This window comes from Lolium perenne, chromosome 2, assembly GCF_019359855.2.
Source record: "Lolium perenne isolate Kyuss_39 chromosome 2, Kyuss_2.0, whole genome shotgun sequence".
Taxonomy (NCBI): Eukaryota; Viridiplantae; Streptophyta; class Magnoliopsida; order Poales; family Poaceae; genus Lolium; species Lolium perenne.
The window spans coordinates 225,592,169-225,612,616 of record NC_067245.2 but is presented as its reverse complement, the minus strand read 5'-3'; the positions used below and the strand labels follow the sequence as shown (position 1 = coordinate 225,612,616).

The 20,448-nt window shown below is 41.6% G+C and overlaps 1 protein-coding gene across 1 annotated transcript; it reads right to left on the bottom strand.

Moving 5' to 3' along the window:
* Positions 1-1,454: 1,454 nt before the first annotated feature.
* On the bottom strand, positions 1,455-3,750 carry LOC127329192 (uncharacterized). The gene is made up of 3 exons (XM_051355728.2): positions 3,739-3,750; positions 1,857-3,545; positions 1,455-1,773 (listed from the first exon to the last, which is right to left on the bottom strand). Exons 1-3 carry the CDS (start codon positions 3,748-3,750, stop codon positions 1,576-1,578), a joined length of 1,899 nt encoding a protein of 632 aa, XP_051211688.2. The 3' UTR covers positions 1,455-1,575.
* Between the last annotated feature and the right edge of the window lie 16,698 nt (positions 3,751-20,448).

The window sequence follows — 20,448 nt, the reverse complement described above, 5'->3', positions numbered from 1 at the left end:
CGCCGCGCGCGTGGCCGACAGCTGCCCAGCGCACAAAGACTCCGAGCCTGGGCCATAGCCGCCCGCGTCCGCCTCAGGCTTCCTGCGTGCTCCCGGTCGCTGCGGCCCCTCCCCGATGCTGGTTCTCCATTCTCGCGCCTGCAGGAGCCCGCGTGAGCGTCCGCTCCTTCCTCTGCTCGAGGTCGCCGCCTCGTCCCCAGGACCGCTCCTCACGATAGTCCCCAGGCCCGCTCCCCAGGCTCGTCCTCGGCCTCCTCCTGGACGTCTACATCGCGCGCGAGTGCGCCTCCTCCACAACAGCCTGGGAGCTGCTGCTCCCTGTCCAATCCTCAGGTACGAATCCTCTCTCCCTCCGGCAGATTTTTGTTTCTAGCTACAGCTCAGCGGGCCTCCCCTGTGCCCGCAAAGATTTCACCTGACTCCAGCTTCTGTTCCCTGCATAGTGGTGCGTTCTTGGCGGCGGGGAGAGACACCACCCAAGCCATGGGCGGCGGCGGAGAAGAGAAGCCGTTCAATTTCCTCCAAGTGCGTCCAAAGTTTGCTTGGCATGGGAGAGCCATGGAGGGCATGCTATTGAACCAGACAGTTGCTGTTGCCGCTCAAAATCCTCAAGAGGATGACAATGGAGGTGCGTCCAACTCCCCCCAATCCTCCTCCCCTCTTACCCGATGAAGGGGACTGATTCCGTGCACTGCTTAATCTGCTCGCAGAGGGCGTCATAGCCGGAGGGACCGCCGGCGTCGTGGTGGAGACGGCTCTGTACCCCATCGACACCATAAAAACCAGGCTTCAGGTGAATTACTTCTCTACCCACTTTTTTTAGCCTGAAGATGTGCAGTCAACTCTTGTATGGTTAGTTAGAGTTGCTTGTGGTCTCTGATTTTGCTCGGTTGTAATGACCAGACTCCCAAGTAGAATATGCTGCCAAGTAAGATTTAATTTTATGTTGAAGTGCAAATTACCCAAGTGTTGCATGCTGACTTGGTTAGAGATGCAAATGTCTGACAGTACCACAAAGTGTAGTAATTACCTGCATTGGATGCCAGGTCTTAACCTGACACAAATCCATGTTCTCTATGAAATGTCCATATGTAATGCTCCTTCTTAATGCAAAAATGCACTTCATTTATGTGGATGGCTTGAGGCACTTATGGCTGGAGTAATATGTTAGGCAAAGTCAGTGTCTTAGTGAACAATTGCTCTTGTAAGGACTTGTATCCAATGCACACATCAGGGTAAGTGAATAAGAATCCTGATCGTCAAATATCCAAAACTGAGCAAGCCTGAAAACTAGGTACAGTACTCAATTGCTTCCAACCTTTTCTAATAAGCTGATGTCACTGCCGATTTATTTTTACATTCAGATATATGGACAATATGAGTCAGTACATATTCAGATAAACTATGGATACATGATAACTCTTATCGATTCTCCTTGTATTGCTTGTTTGCTTGATAAACTCTGTATGCATGATAACTCTGATAAACTATGGATACATGATAAACTATGGATACCTATTTTCTATTGCTTGCTTGCCCATGTGAATTGCTGTTTAGGATGCCATGGTGTTTGTTTTATGCCTTCCTTGGCCTCTTGTTTGCTCTAGTATCTTCTATTATCGGTTGTTTTCTTGTTTTGCTCACCTTCTTCTCCTCAGGCTTCTCTTGTATTATTGGTTGTTTTCCCTTCCGCTTCTCCTCCTCAGGCTTCTCTTCTTGTATTGCAACTTCAAATTCGCTTACTTGTCTTTCCCGGATGAGATCAAGTTTTTTCTGTAAATAGTAACAGGTAGAGTTACTCATATTGTCCATACTATCTTAAAACAGAAATTACAAGCAATAAGACATGGACATACAATCTTGACTCGTCGCTTTGGACGGACAATGCTTGATGAGTCCTCCAACCATGTGGCATATTCTTTTCCTGTGATAACTAGGTCATTATCCACAATTAATTGGGATCTTCCTTTTATCTTTGATGCTTTCTTTGCTTGTGTAGCCTTGATCTCTTCCTCCTTTAGTTGCATCTCATATTCCTCTATCAACTTTAAGGTTTCTTCATATAGTTCGCTATCAACCTCTAGTGTGTCAGGCAAGTTTCCCTCCTTTATCAGTCTGTCCTTGCCCATGTGAATTAGCTTGTATGTATTTCCACCCTGGTTTTTCATAATCTGCACAAGAACAGACTGCAAGGTGACATACACTTTGGCAAGTGTATTCACGTCATATGCATCGTAAGCTTGTTCTACTGATTCTATCAGTTCTTTGAGAGTATTAGGTGCACTCTCAAATGCCAAGGATTGGATTGAACTGAAGAAGCAGAGATCTAGAACATTCACATCCGGGGAGTTAGGAGGTTGAAAAGTCAACCTAATATCCAATCCTGAAGCTTTTACGGCGGCTTGAAAAATAGGATCATCAGGCGGAACATGTGTTCTTGCATTGTCCTGTTGTATCCATATGGTTCCCACGTCTCCATCGTCGGGCCATACTTCAACAATTGCTGGAATTACCTTCTCACAGAGGTATTCCCGCATCACGTCTCTAGTAACATTGAGATTCTTTAGCATCAAATCGCCTTTTGTCTGATACTTTGAGTTGTACTTGGCCACATCCTCTATGACGAACGCCCAAATTCCGACCTTTCCGTCAAATGTCATGTTACCTTGTGCATCAAATCTTGGTCTTGCAACCAGAGTTAGGAACATCACCTTACCGATGTTGTTATGGTTACGGATAGTGCGAACTGGATCCGGTTCTTCTGGAGTTAGGTAATATGTTCGATTACGCTTTGTCATATCAAACCATTTTTCATCCATGTGCATTATGTTCCCCATCATTTTGAAGATAAGCTTTGCATCTGTTATTGATGGTTCATCTATCATTGAGATGCAATATAGAAGTCTTTTGAGTCTGTTTTCCAAAGATAGATATGGCTTGAGACTATTAGTATGGCGCCTTAAATCGCCCCATGCCAACCGTCTTTGTAGTGTTGAGAAAGGGACACCAAGGGACCTTGCCAGCGCCCTTAGTGTACCCCTTTGGTTCAGTGGAACTTGAGGAACCCTTTCATCCAGATTAAGCTCTCTCCTCTTTCTTCCACACATCTTCCGATTATTGGAGAAATCAACCACTTCATTCCTGGCCTCTTGATCCATTGCCTTCTTCCATGTCTTCTCGACTGACCGAAGACTTATTCCCAAGAGTTGAGCCACATTTTCTTTATCTGCCTTCACAACAGGTCTATCTTTGCCTAAAGCTTTCAATGCAATATATGAGGCAAATTTGCTTCTCTCTGGCACATCCTTACGGCTCCGCTGCAAATTACGTTCTTCTTGCTCTTGTTCTTGTTCTTGTTCTTGTTCTGGATTCTGTTCTAGCTCCGCGGTTTGTTCTTGTTCTTGTTGGTCTGGAATGTGACCTGGCTGAGCAGCTTGTTCTTGTTCTTGTGGAGTATGTGGACTGAAGTTCAGATCCAGAACCCTCCCTACATCATCCTCCTCTTCTGGAGGAGTTGAGTTGATATCAATGAGCAGGACCATTTTCTGCAGAAAAGAAATCCATGTCAGTACTGTACAATGTTCCATATTATAAGCATGAATGTAGCATACTACTGATGGTTATTATTGTGTAAGCTCATATAATCTTCTTGTTCCACTTCAGGTCTGAGGAGGAGCAGTTAGTGGAGAAGCACACCAACATCACCGCAACTGGTACGACAACTAATCTGATTGTTACCTTACTGTCCATTGCAGACCATGATTACATGGTAGTGTTTATGTTGATATATTCAGTCATGGTACTAAAAGGAAGGCATAAGTCTTAAATTAAAATTTGGAAGAACAAATGATAATCTGGATGAAATTAAGCAAATTCCTTGTTTTCAACCTTTCTCTGTTTACTCCTTCAGTTATCTGTTTGCAGGTTCGCGGGGCTTCTGCTGGTGTTCTTCTTCACGGCGTCGCGGGTGACGAGGGTCGGCGAGGCAAGGAAGCGCGCGCTTGATCCCGAGTTCAAGGAGGGCGGCCAGCGCAACTGGTGAGCGAGATCGCTGCTTCTCTTGCTCCCCTTTTTATTATCATGTACCCCATTGACCTAGGAGATGCAGTGGATCGATAGATACTCCGGAGAGATGGGAATTTCTTGAAGAGCTGGTGTCTCTGTTGTTAGGGGTGCTTGATTTTGATTGTTTTGGTATAATTGACAGAAGATGGTTCAGATTGTATTTGTAGATAGTTTACATTGACAGAAGAAACTTGGAGTGTGCTTGGTTCGGATTGTATTTGTAGAGTAGGATGATGATATATAGTTTACTGGAGCAACCTACTTTACACTTTTCTTACTGGAGTATTTCTAAAACTGGAATGATCATGATTTTTTGTGAAAAGGTACTCAAACCTTGTCCTTACTGCATATTGCTGTGATAATATGAATGAGAAAATGTGCTTTCAAGCAGTACTCCATTGCAGTACTCCAAATCATTCAAAGTTCTGAAACTTGAATTTATATGCAAGTGACAGTTAACACTGTCTAAATTTATATGCAGTGCAAACTTTAATTTTCCTTTGCAGTTATTTACTTCCATAAGGTTGCAAACTACAACCAGACAAGGTAACATGAAATCCTACTCCAGACAATACCCTTCAACACTTCAGAAGCAATAAACCAGCGCCACCATGTTTCTGTTTCAAACAATCAGCATCTAATCCTCTAAATGTACAGTAACTTGGTTTCATTTTTCTTTGGCATAGCCAGTGAAGCCTGAATCGGTGGACTCAACTCCAAATGATGCTTCTTCTGAAGTCCAAGAGTAAGTTCTCTTATTGCAAACCCACATTGTAGGTCATCTACTGCAGTGTTGGACTAACTGATCAGTGGATTTGCAAACCCACACTTCAGGTCTGAACATTGGATTTGCAATTTCGGTCATTGCTTAATCTGTACCCAGTTATCAAGGCTTTAATCCACTGCAGTGTTGGACTAACTGATCAGTGGCATAAAGGCATTTTTTTAAGCAGGTCTTGTTGTTTTCTTACGCTGAAATGTTTGACATGCCTTAACAGGTCAAATGAGAACACTACTAAACCTTACAGGGAGTCGCTTCCAGCAAAATTGGAGGATGATGTGCACTCCACTACATCGTAAAGCCTTCTTTTGTGTTCATATAATTGCTTGCCAGTTATTTTGTGCTATGATGTTAACACAGAATGCTGTCATTCGGCGTTGCGTTTCAGGAGCGTGCTGAGAAGCCGATCGTCTCTCGCCGTCGGGATGAGTCGGGAACACAAGGTAAAGAAGAGGCCGAGCTCACCTGCCTGGGGGCAGCAGCGATGAGGATACTCCGGCGAGGTTGGAAACGCTGCAGTTCTCCGGCGGCTCGTCCTTCACCGGCGCGGCCTTCGTGTCCTTGCGACCTTGCTACCCCGCTCCGGCGCCCTCCACCGGCGCGACCTTGCTCCAGCCTTCCGTCGGCGAGCTCGACCCTTCCGTCGACGAGGTCGCCTGGGCAGGGGCGGCGCGCGGTCGCCGGACAGCAGCGGCGCGGTCGCCGGGGAGCAGCGCGCGGTCGCCGGGGAGCAGCGGCGCGGTCGCCAGCGCGCGGTGGCCGGGATGTGCAGAGGCGCGCGGTCGCCGGGGGAGCAGCGGCGCTGGTCGCCGGACAGCAGCCGGGCGCGCGGTCGCTGGGGATAAGGCGCGGTCGCCGGGGAGCGCGCGGTGGCCGGGGAGCAGAGGCGCGCGATCGCCGGGGAGCAGAGGCGCGCGGTGGTCTCCAGGATGCGAGGAACACGATGGAGGACCTGATTGCAAAAGTTTTTAAAATTCAAAGGGGTTTTCTGTAAATTGAATTAGAGCGCCAGCCCGCCCAGTTTTTCGGGTCGGAGGGAGTAGTAGATTGTATTCGATGTAAAAGAATGGACCAGGGTCCACAGTTCACTAGAGGTGTCTCTCCCATAAGAAATAGCATATTGGGTAAACAAATTACAGTTGGGCAATTGACAAATAAAGAGAGCATAACAATGCACATACATGTTATGATGAGTAGTGTGAGATTTAATTGGGCATTACGACAAAGTACATAGACCGCTATCCAGCATGCATCTATGCCTAAAAAGTCCACCTTCAGGTTATCATCCGAACCCCTTCCAGTATTAAGTTGCAAACAACAGACAATTGCATTAAGTATGGTGCGTAATGTAATCAACAAATACATCCTTAGATATAGAATTGATGTTTTATCCCTAGTGGCAACAACACATCCACAACCTTAGAGGTTGCTGTCACTCACCCAGATTTAATGGAGGCATGAACCCACTATCGAGCATAAGTACTCCCTCTTGGAGTTACAAGCAATGACTTGGCCAGAGCCTCTACTAGCAACGGAGAGCATGCAAGATCATAAACAACACATAGATAGATTGATAATCAACATAGCATAGTATTCATTATTCATCGGATCCCAACAAACGCACATGTAGCATTACAGATAGATGATCTTGATCATGTTAGGCAGCTCACAAGATCAGACAATGATAGCACAATGGGGAGAAGACGACCATCTAGCTACTGCTATGGACCCATAGTCCAGGGGTGAACTACTCACACATCAATCCGGAGGCGACCATGGCGGTGTAGAGTCCTCCGGGAGATGATTCCCCTCTCCGGCAGGGTGCCAGAGGCGATCTCCTGAATCCCCCGAGATGGGATTGGCGGCGGCGTCTCTGGAAGGTTTTCCGTATCGTGGCTCTCGGTACTGGGGCTATTATCGACGGAGGCTTAAGTAGGCGGAAGGGTAGGTCAGGAGGCGTCACGGGGGACCCACACGACAGGGCCGCGCGGCCAAGGCCCAGGCCGCGCCGCCCTGGTGTGTCGTCGCCCCGTGGCCCCACTTCGTTTCCTCTCCGGTGTTCTGGAAGCTTCGTGAAAAAATAGGACCCTGGGCGTTGATTTCGTCCAATTCCGAGAATATTTCCTTACTAGGATTTCTGAAACCAAAAACAGCAGAAAACAACAACTGGCTCTTCGGCATCTCGTTAATAGGTTAGTGCCGGAAAATGCATAATAATGACATATAATATGTATAAAACATGTGAGTATCATCATAAAAGTAGCATGGAACATAAGAAATTATAGATACGTTTGAGACGTATCAAGCATCCCCAAGCTTAATTCCTACTCGTCCCGAGTAGGTAAACGATAACAAAGATAATTTCTTAAGTGACAATGCTACCAACATAATCTTGATCAATACTATTGTAAGCACATGTAATGAATGCAGCGATTTGAAACAATGGTAAATGTAATGAGTAAACAACTGAATCATATAGAAAAGACTTTTCATGAATAGTACTTTCAAGACAAGCATCAATAAGTCTTGCATAAGAGTTAACTCATAAAGCAATAGTTTCATAGTAAAGGTATTGAAGCAACACAAAGGAAGATTAAGTTTCAGCGGTTGCTTTCAACTTATAACATGTATATCTCATGGATATTGTCAACATAAAGTAATATAACAAGTGCAATATGCAAATATGTAGGAATCAATGCACAGTTAACACAAGTGTTTGCTTCTTAAGATAGAAGGAAATGGGTAAACTGACTCAACAATAAAAGTAGAAGAAAGGCCCTTCGCAGAGGGAAGCATTGATTGCTGTATTTGTGCTAGAGCTTTTATTTTGAAAACAAGAAACAATTTTGTCAACGGTAGTAATAAAGCATATGAGTTATGTAAATTATATCCTACAAGTTGCAAGCCTCATGCATAGTATACCAATAGTGCCCGCACCTTGTCCTAATTAGCTTGGATTTACATGGATTATCATAGCATAGCATATGTTTTAACCAAGTATCACAATGGGTTACCTCTATGCCGCCTGTACAAAGGTCTAAGGAGAAAGTTCGCATTGGATTTCTCGCTTTTGATTATTCTCAACTTAGACATCCATACCGGGACAACATAGACAACAGATAATGGACTCCTCTTTAATGCATAAGCATTCAACAACAGATAATATTCTCATAAGAGATTGAGGTTTGTTGTCCAAACTGAAACTTCCACCATGGATCATGGCTTTAGTTAGCGGCCCAATGTTCTTCTCTAACAATATGTATACTCAAACCATTTGATCATGATAAATCACCCTTACTTCAGACAAGACGAACATGCATAGCAACTCACATGATATTCAACAAAGAAATAGTTGATGGCGTCCCCAGGAACATGGTTATCGCACAACAAGCAACTTATAAGAGATAAGACGCATAAGTACATATTCAATACCACAATAGTTTTTAGGCTATTTGTCCCATGAGCTATATATTGCAAAGATAAAGAATAGAAATTTTAAAGGTAGCACTCAAGCAATTTACTTTGGAATGGCGGAGAAATACCATGTGGTAGGTAGGTATGGTGGACACAAGTGGCATAGTGTTTGGCTCAAGGATTTTGGATGCATGAGAAGTATTCCCTCTCGATACAAGGTTTAGGCTAGCAAGGTTGTTTAAAGCAAACTCAAGTATGAACCGGTACAGCAAAACTCACATAAAAGACATATTGTAAGCATTATAAGACTCTATACCGTCTTCCTTGTTGTTCGACTCTTACTAGAAAATATCTAGACCTTAGAGAGATCAATTATGCAAACCAAATTTTAGCAAGCTCTATATATTTCTTCACTAATAGGTGCAAAGTATATGATGCAAGAGCTTAAACATGAGCACAACAATTGCCAAGTATCACATTATTCAAGATATTCTACCAATTACCACATATAGCATTTTCCGTTTCCAACCATATAACAATTTAACGCAACAGTTCAACCTTCACCATGAATATTATGAGTAAAGCTAAGGACATATTTGTCCATATGCAAAAGCGGAGCGTGTCTCTCTCCCACACAACGAATGCTAGGATCCATCTTTATTCAAACAAAACAAAAAACAAAAACATACAGACGCTCCAAGTAAAGTACATAAGATGTGATGGAATAAAAATATAGTTTCACTAGAGGAACCTGATAATGTTGTCGATGAAGAAGGGGATGCCTTGGGCATCCCCAAGCTTAGACGCTTGAGTCTTCTTGAAATATGCAGGGGTGAACCACCGGGGCATCCCCAAGCTTAGAGCTTTCACTCTCCTTGATCATATTGTATCATCCTCCTCTCTTGACCCTTGAAAACTTTCTCCACACCAAACTTAAAACAAACTCATTAGAGGGTTAGTGCATAATCAAAAATTCACATGTTCAGAGGTGACACAATCATTCTTAACACTTCTGGACATTGCACAAAGCTACTGAAAGTTAATGGAACAAAGAAATCCATCTAACATAGCAAAACAGACAATGTGAAATAAAAGGCAGAATCTGTCAAAACAGAACAGTACGTAAAGACGTATTTTTTAGAGGCACCAGACTTGCTCAGATGAGAAAACTCAAAACTAATGAAAGTTGCGTACATATCTGAGGATCACGCACGTAAATTGGCATAATTTTCTGAGTTACCTACAGAGAATTCAACCCAAATTCGTGACAGCAAGAAAATCTGTTTCTGCGCAGTAATCCAAATCTAGTATCATCCTCCTATTAGAGACTTTACTTGGCACAACAATGCAATAAAACTAAGATAAGGAGAGGTTGCTACAGTAGTAACAATTTCCAATACTCAAATATAAAACAAAAAGTGTTGTAGTAAAATAATGGGTTGTCTCCCATAAGCGCTTTTCTTTAACGCCTTTCAGCTAGGCGCAGAAAGTGTGTATCAAGTATTATCAAGAGATGAAGCATCAACATCATAATTTGTTCTAATAATAGAATCAAAAGGTAACTTCATTCTCTTTCTAGGGAAGTGTTCCATACCTTTCTTGAGAGGAAATTGATATTTAATATTACCTCCTTCATATCAATGGTAGCACCAACAGTTCGAAGAAAAGGTCTTCCCAATATAATGGGACAAGATGCATTGCATTCAATATCCAAGACAACAAAATCAACGGGGACAAGGTTATTGTTAACAGTAATGCGAATATTATCAATCCTCCCAAAAGGTTTCTTTGTAGAATTATCAGCAAGATTAACATCCAAATAACAATTTTTCAATGGTGGCAAGTCAAGCATGTTATAGATTTTCTTAGGCATAACAGAAATACTTGCACCAAGATCACATAAAGCATTACAATCAAAATCATTGACCTTCATCTTAATGATGGGCTCCCAACCATCTTCTAACTTCCTAGGAATAGAAGTTTCAAGTTTTAGTTTCTCTTCTCTAGCTTTTATGAGAGCATTTGTAATATGTTTTGTAAAGGCCAAGTTTATAGCACTAGCGTTGGGACTTTTAGCAAGTTTTTGTAAGAACTTTATAACTTCAGAGATGTGGAAATCATCAAAATCTAAACCATTATGATCTAAAGCAATGGGATCATTGTTCCCAATGTTGGAAAAAAATTCAGCAGTTTTATCACAAGCAGTTTCAGCAGTTTTAGCAGTTTCAGGCAGTTTTGCTCGCTTTGCATTAGGAGTAGAAACATTGCTAACACCAATTATTTTACGATTAATAGTAGGAGGTGCAGCAACATGTGGAGCATTAGCATTACTAGTGGTGGTAATAGTCCAAACTTTAGCTACATTATTCTCTTTAGCTAGTTTTTCATTTTCTTCTCTTTCCCACCTAGCATGCAATTCAGCCATTAATCTTATATTCTCATTAATTCTAACTTGAATGGCATTTGCTGTAGTAACAATTTTATTTTCATCATCCTTAGGTTTAGCAGCCATTTTATTAATTAAAGAAGATTGTGACGCAGACATGTATGAGATTCGGTTTTCAGTATTTGCAAGTCTAGTTTGCAACCTAGAGATCTCTTTATTCAGCTTTTCAAGTTGATTTCCTATATTTTTCAACAAGGTAGATTGTTCATTTATAGTTTTAGCAAACAATTTATTTTGCTCATATTGGGATTGCATAAATCTCTTAGTAGATCTTTCAATTTCTAACATCTTTTCCTCATTAGGTGAAACATATCTACTATAAGAGTTACCATTAGCAGGGTATGGCCTAGAGTTATTGTAATTGTTATTTTTAATGAAGTTCACATCAACATGTTCTTGGGCAACCAATGAAGCTAATGGAACATTATTAGGATCAACATTTGTCCTACCACTCACAAGCATAGACATAATAGCATCAATCTTATCACTCAAGGAAGAGGTTTCCTCAACAGAATTTACCTTCTTACCTTGTGGAGCTCTTTCCGTGTGCCATTCAGAGTAATTTATCATCATATCATCAAGAAGCTTTGTTGCCGCCCCCAAAGTGATGGACATAAAGGTACCTCCAGCAGCTGAATCCAATAGGTTCCGTGAAGAAAAATTCAATCCTGCATAATAGGTTTGGATGATCATCCAAGTAGTCAGTCCATGGGTTGGGCAATTTTTAACCAAAGATTTCATTCTTTCCCATGCTTGTGCAACATGCTCAGTATCTAATTGCTTAAAATTCATTATGCTACTTCTCAAAGAGATAATTTTAGCAGGAGGATAATATCTACCAATGAAAGCATCCTTACATTTAGTCCATGAATCAATACTATTCTTAGGCAGAGATAGCAACCAATCTTTAGCTCTTCCTCTTAATGAGAAAGGAAACAATTTTAACTTTATAATGTCACCATCTACATCCTTATACTTTTGCATTTCACATAGTTCAAAAAAATTATTAAGATGGGCAGCAGCATCATCAGAACTAACACCAGAAAATTGCTCTCTCATAACTAGATTTAGTAAAGCAGGTTTAATTTCAAAGAATTCTGCTGTAGTAGCAGGTGGATCAATAGGTGTGCATAAGAAATCATTATTATTTGTGTTTGTGAAGTCACACAACTTAGTATTTTCAGGAGTATTCATTTTAGCAATAGTAAATAAAGTAAACTAGATAAAGTAAATGCAAGTAACTAATTTTTTTGTGTTTTTAATATGGCAAACAAGATAGTAAATAAAGTAAAACTAGCAACTAATTTTTTTGTGTTTTTGTTTTAGTGCAGCAAACAAAGTAGCAAATAAAAGTAAAGCAAGACAAAAACAAAGTAAAGAGATTGGAGGTGGAGACTCCCCTTGCAGCGTGTCTTGATCTCCCCGGCAACGGCGCCAGAAAAAGAGCTGCTGGCGCAAAGTTGACGTGGGAGTTAGGGATATGTGGTGTAACTTATCTTCAGTTCCCCGGCAACGGCGCCAGAAAAAGAGCTTGATAGCGTGTATGCACACGTCCGTTGGGAACCCCAAGATGAAGGTGTGATGCGTATAGAAGCAAGTTTTCCCTCAGTAAGAAACCAAGGTTATCGAACCAGTAGGAGCCAAGAAGCACGTTGAAGGTTGATGGCGGCGGAGTGTAGTGCGGCGCAACACCAGGGATTCCGGCGCCAACGTGGAACCTGCACAACACAACCAAATTACTTTGCCCCAATGTGACATGAGGTTGTCAATCTCACCGGCTTGCTGTAACAAAGGATTAGATGTATAGTGTGGAAGATGATGTTTGCAGAAAATAGTAGAACAAGTATTGCAGTAGATTGTATTCGATGTAAAAGAATGGACCGGGGTCCATAGTTCACTAGAGGTGTCTCTCCCATAAGAAATAGCATATTGGGTAAACAAATTACAGTTGGGCAATTGACAAATAAAGAGAGCATAACAATGCACATACATGTTATGATGAGTAGTGTGAGATTTAATTGGGCATTACGACAAAGTACATAGACCGCTATCCAGCATGCATCTATGCCTAAAAAGTCCACCTTCAGGTTATCATCCGAACCCCTTCCAGTATTAAGTTGCAAACAACAGACAATTGCATTAAGTATGGTGCGTAATGTAATCAACAAATACATCCTTAGATATAGAATTGATGTTTTATCCCTAGTGGCAACAGCACATCCACAACCTTAGAGGTTGCTGTCACTCCCCCAGATTTAATGGAGGCATGAACCCACTATCGAGCATAAGTACTCCCTCTTGGAGTTACAAGCAATGACTTGGCCAGAGCCTCTACTAGCAACGGAGAGCATGCAAGATCATAAACAACACATAGATAGATTGATAATCAACATAGCATAGTATTCATTATTCATCGGATCCCAACAAACGCACATGTAGCATTACAGATAGATGATCTTTATCATGTTAGGCAGCTCACAAGATCAGACAATGATAGCACAATGGGGAGAAGACGACCATCTAGCTACTGCTATGGACCCATAGTCCAGGGGTGAACTACTCACACATCAATCCGGAGGCGACCATGGCGGTGTAGAGTCCTCCGGGAGATGATTCCCCTCTCCGGCAGGGTGCCGGAGGCGATCTCCTGAATCCCCCGAGATGGGATTAGCGGCAGCGGCGTCTCTAGAAGGTTTTCCGTATCGTGGCTCTCGGTACTGGGGCTATTATCGACGGAGGCTTAAGTAGGCGGAAGGGTAGGTCAGGAGGCGTCACGGGGGACCCACACGACAGGGCCGCATGGCCAAGGCCCAGGCCGCGCCGCCCTGGTGTGTCGTCGCCCCGTGGCCCCACTTCGTTTCCTCTCCGGTGTTCTGGAAGCTTCGTGGAAAAATAGGACCCTGGGCGCTGATTTCGTCCAATTCCGAGAATATTTCCTTACTAGGATTTCTGAAACCAAAAACAGCAGAAAATAACAACTGGCTCTTCGGCATCTCGTTAATAGGTTAGTCCCGGAAAATGCATAATAATGACATATAATGTGTATAAAACATGTGAGTATCATCATAAAAGTAGCATGGAACATAAGAAATTATAGATACGTTTGAGACGTATCAGGTACTAAGAAGAGCTTCAGAACCGTCCCGAGCTAGGGTCAGCGATGGCGGCCGCGATGGAACTTTTCGTGGATGGAGGCTCGGGTATTTAGGTTTTTCCCGAACAGGTGAATAAATAGGCGGAAGGGCGTGGTCGGTCATTTTGGGTGGAACAGATCTACTAATTCTTTTATTCCAGTTAGTAAGAGGGATCTTGAACGGTGCCCGAGGGGCCCACACAACCCCTAGGTGCGGCCAGGGCCTAGGCACACGAAGGGCTGGTGTGTCCGCCTCGTGGCTCGTCTCCGTCTCTCCTCTGGACTTTGTCTTCGTTACAGTAAAATAGGAACTTCGGCTTTTGTTTCGTCCAATTTCGAGAATATTTCATGTACATCTTTTCTGGAATACAAAATAGCAGAATACAAGGAACTAGCACCGTGACATCTTGTCAATAGGTTAGTTCCAGAAAATGTATAAATTGCAATGAAGTGTAAACAAAACATATAGAAATTGGTGTAAAACAAGCATGGAGTATCAAAAATTATAGATACGTTTGCAACGTATCAGCATCCCCAAGCTTAACTCCTGCTCGACCTCGAGTCGGTAAGTGATAAAAAAATAATTTTTGAGGTGACATGAAACCAACACAATCTTGATCAAGTTATTATAAAAGCATTGTGAGCTGGGATCAAACTACTCTAAACATAGGCATGATAGATATAATTCTAACAATAGAACTTAGCAACTATATTATAACATAAGAAGTAACTCAGACAAAAGATCATGAGTAATTGTGCATTGAAAGCAACTGTTTGTTTATGAGCATAGAGAAAATATAGCAAAGTGGTACTCAGCTTGTCCTTTATGAAGTAACAAAAAACAAATGCTAGAACACCTTTAAAGTTTAAAGGGTGACTAGATAAAAGTAATTTGAGAACAAGCAATGACATAATCATGAATCAATCAATAATAAATTTTGGGACTATGCACATTATACTCAGAATGACAACTATGCTCTCTTAATTGGTGCATAAAGCAGAAGGTGGAGACTCAACATAAAAGTAAATTAAGAAATGATCTTTGCAAAGTAAGCAAGATTAACAAGTTCTATAAATCTTCCAAAAAGTATGGTACTCATTAGCTTTGAGCTCTCATTGCCTCTATCGTAAGAATATTGAATGGTTAAAGTTAATGTGAGTGCAAATATGAGCTATATGCTTGACAAATCACAAGTTGAAAATCACAAGCAAGAAGATGAAGACTCAACATAAAAGTAAAAGAAAGGCCCTGCGCAGAGGAAAACAGGATTACTCATGTGCTAGAGCTTTTTATTTTGAATGCAATAGAGGTGTTGAAAATATATTTTGAGAGGTATGTATGTCTATGTCAACAAATGGCATCAAATGTTCTATCATCCTTTCATGTTTAATGGCTTCAAGAGCGGCTTCCATAGAGAGAACAATAAATTTCCTCTTCTCCTTTGTTTAAACAAGCTAAGTCCATGATTTCTCAAGTACATAGTGTTAGAAGATTTAGATTATTGGTTCAATTTATATTTAGTGAGTGGGCACCCACGCCTGCTCTTTTGTAAAATTAAGGACTAGCACATGGTGCATGCTAGTCAAGGTGTGAAGCCATACTAAACATGAAAAAGATGATAAAACATTCAGCACTTTCTCATGAGCTAAAACAAAACACAAAACATGTAATAATTTTTGAAGGTTTAAAGGTAGCACACGAGCAATTCACTTTGGAGTGGCGGTGAAATACCAAATATATATAGGTAGGCATGATGGACACAATTGACAAATTTTGGTTTTTAGGAGTTGGATGCACGAGTAGAGCTCATATCAGTACATGTGAAGGCTAGCAAAAGACTGGGAGCAACCAACTAAGAGAGCAATAATGACCATAATCATGCATAGCGACAAAACATTATTAATCAAAGCATAAAGTGATATTACAAGTCAAAAATTAAATGATCATAGAGGCTTTAGGTGACTAGTTTGTAGTCATAACATGATGTAAGCATGTGCCAAGTCAACCCAATAAAGCATCAAAGGAGAATACCACAATATTATGATTTTTATGATGGAAACAACACATGATTCACTTTCAGTTATTTGAAACAAGTCATACTACAACAATAACTATTAAGCACACGATAAAAATAACATCAAACATGACATGTAAAAGTCTATGCCTGATACGTCTCAAACGTATCTATAATTTTTGATGCTCCATGCTTGTTTTAAACCAATTTATATATGTTTTGCTCATACTTCGTTACACATTTTTATGATTTCCGACACTAACCTATTAACAAGATGCCGCAATGCCAGTTTCTTGTTTTTCTATTGTTTTGTATTTCAGAAAATTGTACAGGAAATATTCTCGGAATTGGACGAAACAAAAGCCAAAGTCAATATTTTTCCGTAACGAAGACAGAATCCAGAGGGGAGTCGAAGGGGGCAGCAGGGCGGCCATACCTACCCTAGGCGCGGCCTAGCCCTGGCCCGTGCCTAGGGGTGGTGTGGCCCCCTGGTCTCCACCGACATCGCCCCTCCGCCTATTTATTGACGATCTCGAGAAAACCCTGGATACCCGAGCCTCCATCCACAAAAAGTTCCGCCACGGCCGCCACCGCAGAACCCATCTCAGGGGGTTCTGAAGCTCTTCCCGGCACCCTGTCGGAGGGGAAAATCATCGCTGGAGGCATCTACATCGCCATGCCCGCCTCTTAAGTGATGCGTGAGTATTTCATCCCTGAACTATGGGTTCATAGTATTAGCTATATGGTTGTCTGATACGTCTCAAACGTATCTACAATTTCTTATGTTCCATGCTACTTTTATGATGATACTCACATGTTTTATACACACTTTATGTCATATTTATGCATTTTCCGGAACTAACCTATTGACAAGATGCCGAAGAGCCAGTTGTTGTTTTCTGCTGTTTTTGGTTTCAGAAATCCTACAGAGGAAATATTCTCGGAATTGGACGAAATCAACGCCCAGGGTCTTATTTTTCCACGAAGCTTCCAGAAGACCGGAGGAGTTACGAAGTGGGACGACGAGGCGCCGCCACAACAGGGCCGTGCGGCCAAGGGTGGGGCCGCGCCGCCCTGGCGTGTGGGGCCCTCGTGACGCCCCTAAACCTACCCTTCCGCCTATAAGAAGCATTCGTCGCGAATACCCCAGTACCGAGAGCCACGATACGGAAAACCTTCCAGAGACGCCGCCGCCAATCCCATCTCGGGGGATTCAGGAGATCGCCTCCGGCACCCTGCCGGAGAGGGGAATCATCTCCCGGAGGACTCTTCATCGCCATGATCGCCTCCGGATTGATGTGTGAGTAGTTCACCCCTAGACTATGGGTCCATAGCAGTAGCTAGATGGTTGTCTTCTCCTCATTGTGCTATCATTGTTCAATCTTGTGAGCTGCCTAACATGATCAAGATCATCTATTTGTAATGCTACATGTTGCGTTTGTTGGGATCCAATGAATATGGAATACTATGTTATGTTGATTATCAATCTATCATCTATGTGTTGTTTATGATCTTGCATGCTCTCCGTTGCTAGTAGAGGCTCTGGCCAAGTTGATACTTGTAACTCCAAGAGGGAGTATTTATGCTCGATAGTGGGTTCATGCCTCCATTTAATCTGGGACAGTGACAGAAAGTTTTAAGGTTGTGGATGTGCTGTTGCCACTAGGGATAAAACATCAATGCTTTGTCTAAGGATATTTGTGTTGATTACATTACGCACCATACTTAATGCAATTGTCTGTTGTTTGCAACTTAATACTGGAAGGGGTGCGGATGCTAACCCGAAGGTGGACTTTTTAGGCATAGATGCATGCTGGATAGCGGTCTATGTACTTTGTCGTAATGCCCAATTGAATTTCACACTACTCATCATGATATGTTTGTGCATTGTCATGCCCTCTTTATTTGTCAATTGCCCAACTGTAATTTGTTCACCTAACATGCTATTTCTTATTGGAGAGACACCACTAGTGAACTGTGGACCCCGGTCCATTCTTTTACATCGAATACAATCTACTGCAATACTTGTTCTTACTGTTCTTTGCAAACATCATCTTCCACACTATACATCTAATCCTTTGTTACAGCAAGCCGGTGAGATTGACAACCTCACTGTTACGTTGGGGCAAAGTATCTTGATTGTGTTGTGCAGGTTCCACGTTGGCGCCGGAATCCCTGGTGTTGCGCCGCACTACACTCTGCCACCAACAACCTTCACGTGCTTCTTGACTCCTACTGGTTCGATAACCTTGGTTTCTTACTGAGGGAAAACTTGCCGCTGCACGCATCATACCTTCCTCTTGGGGTTCCCAACGGACGTGTGTTGTACCGTCACAAGCAACATTTTTCTGGCGCCGTTGCCGGGGAGATCAAGACACGCTGCAAGGGGAGTCTCCACTTCCAATCTCTTTACTTTGTTTTTGTCTTGCTTTATTTTATTTACTGCTTTGTTTGCTTTCTTATATCAAAATACAAAAAAATTAGTTACTTGTTTTACTTTATTTACTGTCTTGTTTGCATTCTCCATATTAAAAACACAAAAAAATTAGTTACTTGCATTTACTTTACTTATTTCATCATGTTTCCTCCTAAGTTCACTCTAAAATATGTACCGGTAGGACGAGGGTCTATCATTGGAAAAGATAATATAGAAGATTTTTTCACTTATGTTAGTACGGTTGAAGATTTTGAAGATAGACACTTGGTAGAACTTGCTCCTACTTATGAAATTGCTGCTGCTTCTTTAGTACACATGTTAGAAGCTATATTTGTCAATCTCAACCCCGTTATGCAACATATGCTCCTTACACTCTGTGATATGGAAGAAGTAGAAAAGAAAGATTTTGTCTTAGAAACCCTTCTTAAAGAATTTGGCGATGTAGCAAGAGAAGCTAGAAAAGTCTTTACTAAATATAAGATGCTTGGCTCTTATACCAACTTTGCTAGTACCCTTGAAAAGATGGAAAAAGATAGACAAAAATACACTAATAAAGTTAATTATGAGGGGGATATTAAAACATCAATACCTTGCAAACTCTTAGGAATGTGCGAGCCACTAGAAAAGAATTTTGATTGGATTGTTCCTGAAAATTTGTTTGATGAGAATAGCAAGCCTAAGAGTAATGAAAAAGGAGCCTCTGAAACTTACATAGATAAGATACAATGCATAGTTGAGAAAACTCCAAACCCTGATGTTGACGCTTCATCTCTTGATAATACTTGATTCACACTTTCTGCGCCTAGGTGAAAGGCGTTAAAGAAAAGCGCTTATGGGAGACAACCCATTATTTTACTTCTGCACTTTTGTTTTATATTTGAGTCTTGGAAGTTGTTACTACTGTAGCAACCTCTCCTTATCTTTATTTTATTGCATTGTTGTGCCAAGTAAAGTCTTTGATAGTAAAGATGATACTAGATTTGGATTACTGCGCAGAAACAGAATTCTTACTGTCACGAAATTGAGTAGCCCCGTCTGTAGGTAACTCAGAAAAATCTGCCAATTTACGTGCGTGATCCTCAGATATGTATGCAACTTTCATTCCATTTGAGCATTTTCATCTGAGCAAGTTAAGTGCCCCAGAAAAATTCGTCTTTACGGACTGTTCTGTTTTGACAGATTCTGCCTTTTATTTCGCATTGCCTCTTTTGCTATGTTTGATGGATTTCTTTGTTCCATTAACTTTCAGTAGCTTTGTGCAATGTCCAGAAGTGTTAAGAATGATTATGTCACCTCTGAACATGTGAATTTTTGATTATGCACTAACCCTCTAATGAGTTTGTTTCGAGTTTGGTGTGGAGGAAGTTTTCAAGGATCAAGAAAGGAGGATGATACAATATGATCAAGGAGAGTGAAAGCTCTAAGCTTGGGGATGCCCCCGTGGTTCATCCCTGCATATTTCAAGAAGACTCAAGCATCTAAGCTTGGGGATTCCGAAGGCATCCCCTTCTTCATCGACAAATTATCAGGTCACCTCTAGTGAAACTATATTTTTATTCCGTCACATCTTATGTGCTTTACTTGGAGCGTCTTTATATTATTGTTTTAGTTTGTTTGAATAAAATTGTATCCTAGCATTCATTGTGTGGGAGAGAGACACGCTCCGCTGTTGCATATGAACACATATGTTCTTAGCTTTATTCTTAATGTTCATGGCGAAGGTTGAAACTGCCTCGTTAATTGTTATATGGTTGGAAACAGAAAATGCTACATGTGGTAATTGGTATAATGTCTTGAATAATTTTATACTTGGAAATTGTTGTGCTCATATAGATCATGTTTAAGCTCTTGCATCATGTACTTTGCACCTATTAGTGAAGAAATACTGTAGAGCTTGTTGACATTTGGTTTGCATGATTGGTCTCTCTAAAGTCTAGATATTTTCTGGTGAGGGTTTGAACAACAAGGAAGACAGTGTAGAGTCTTATAATGCTTGCAATATGTTCTTATGTAAGTTTTGCTGTACCGGTTCATACCTGTGTTTGCTTCAAACAACCTTGCTAGCCTAAGCCTTGTATTGAGAGGGAATACTTCTCGTGCATCCAAAATCCTTGAGCCAAAAACTATGCCATTTGTGTCCACCATACCTACCTACTA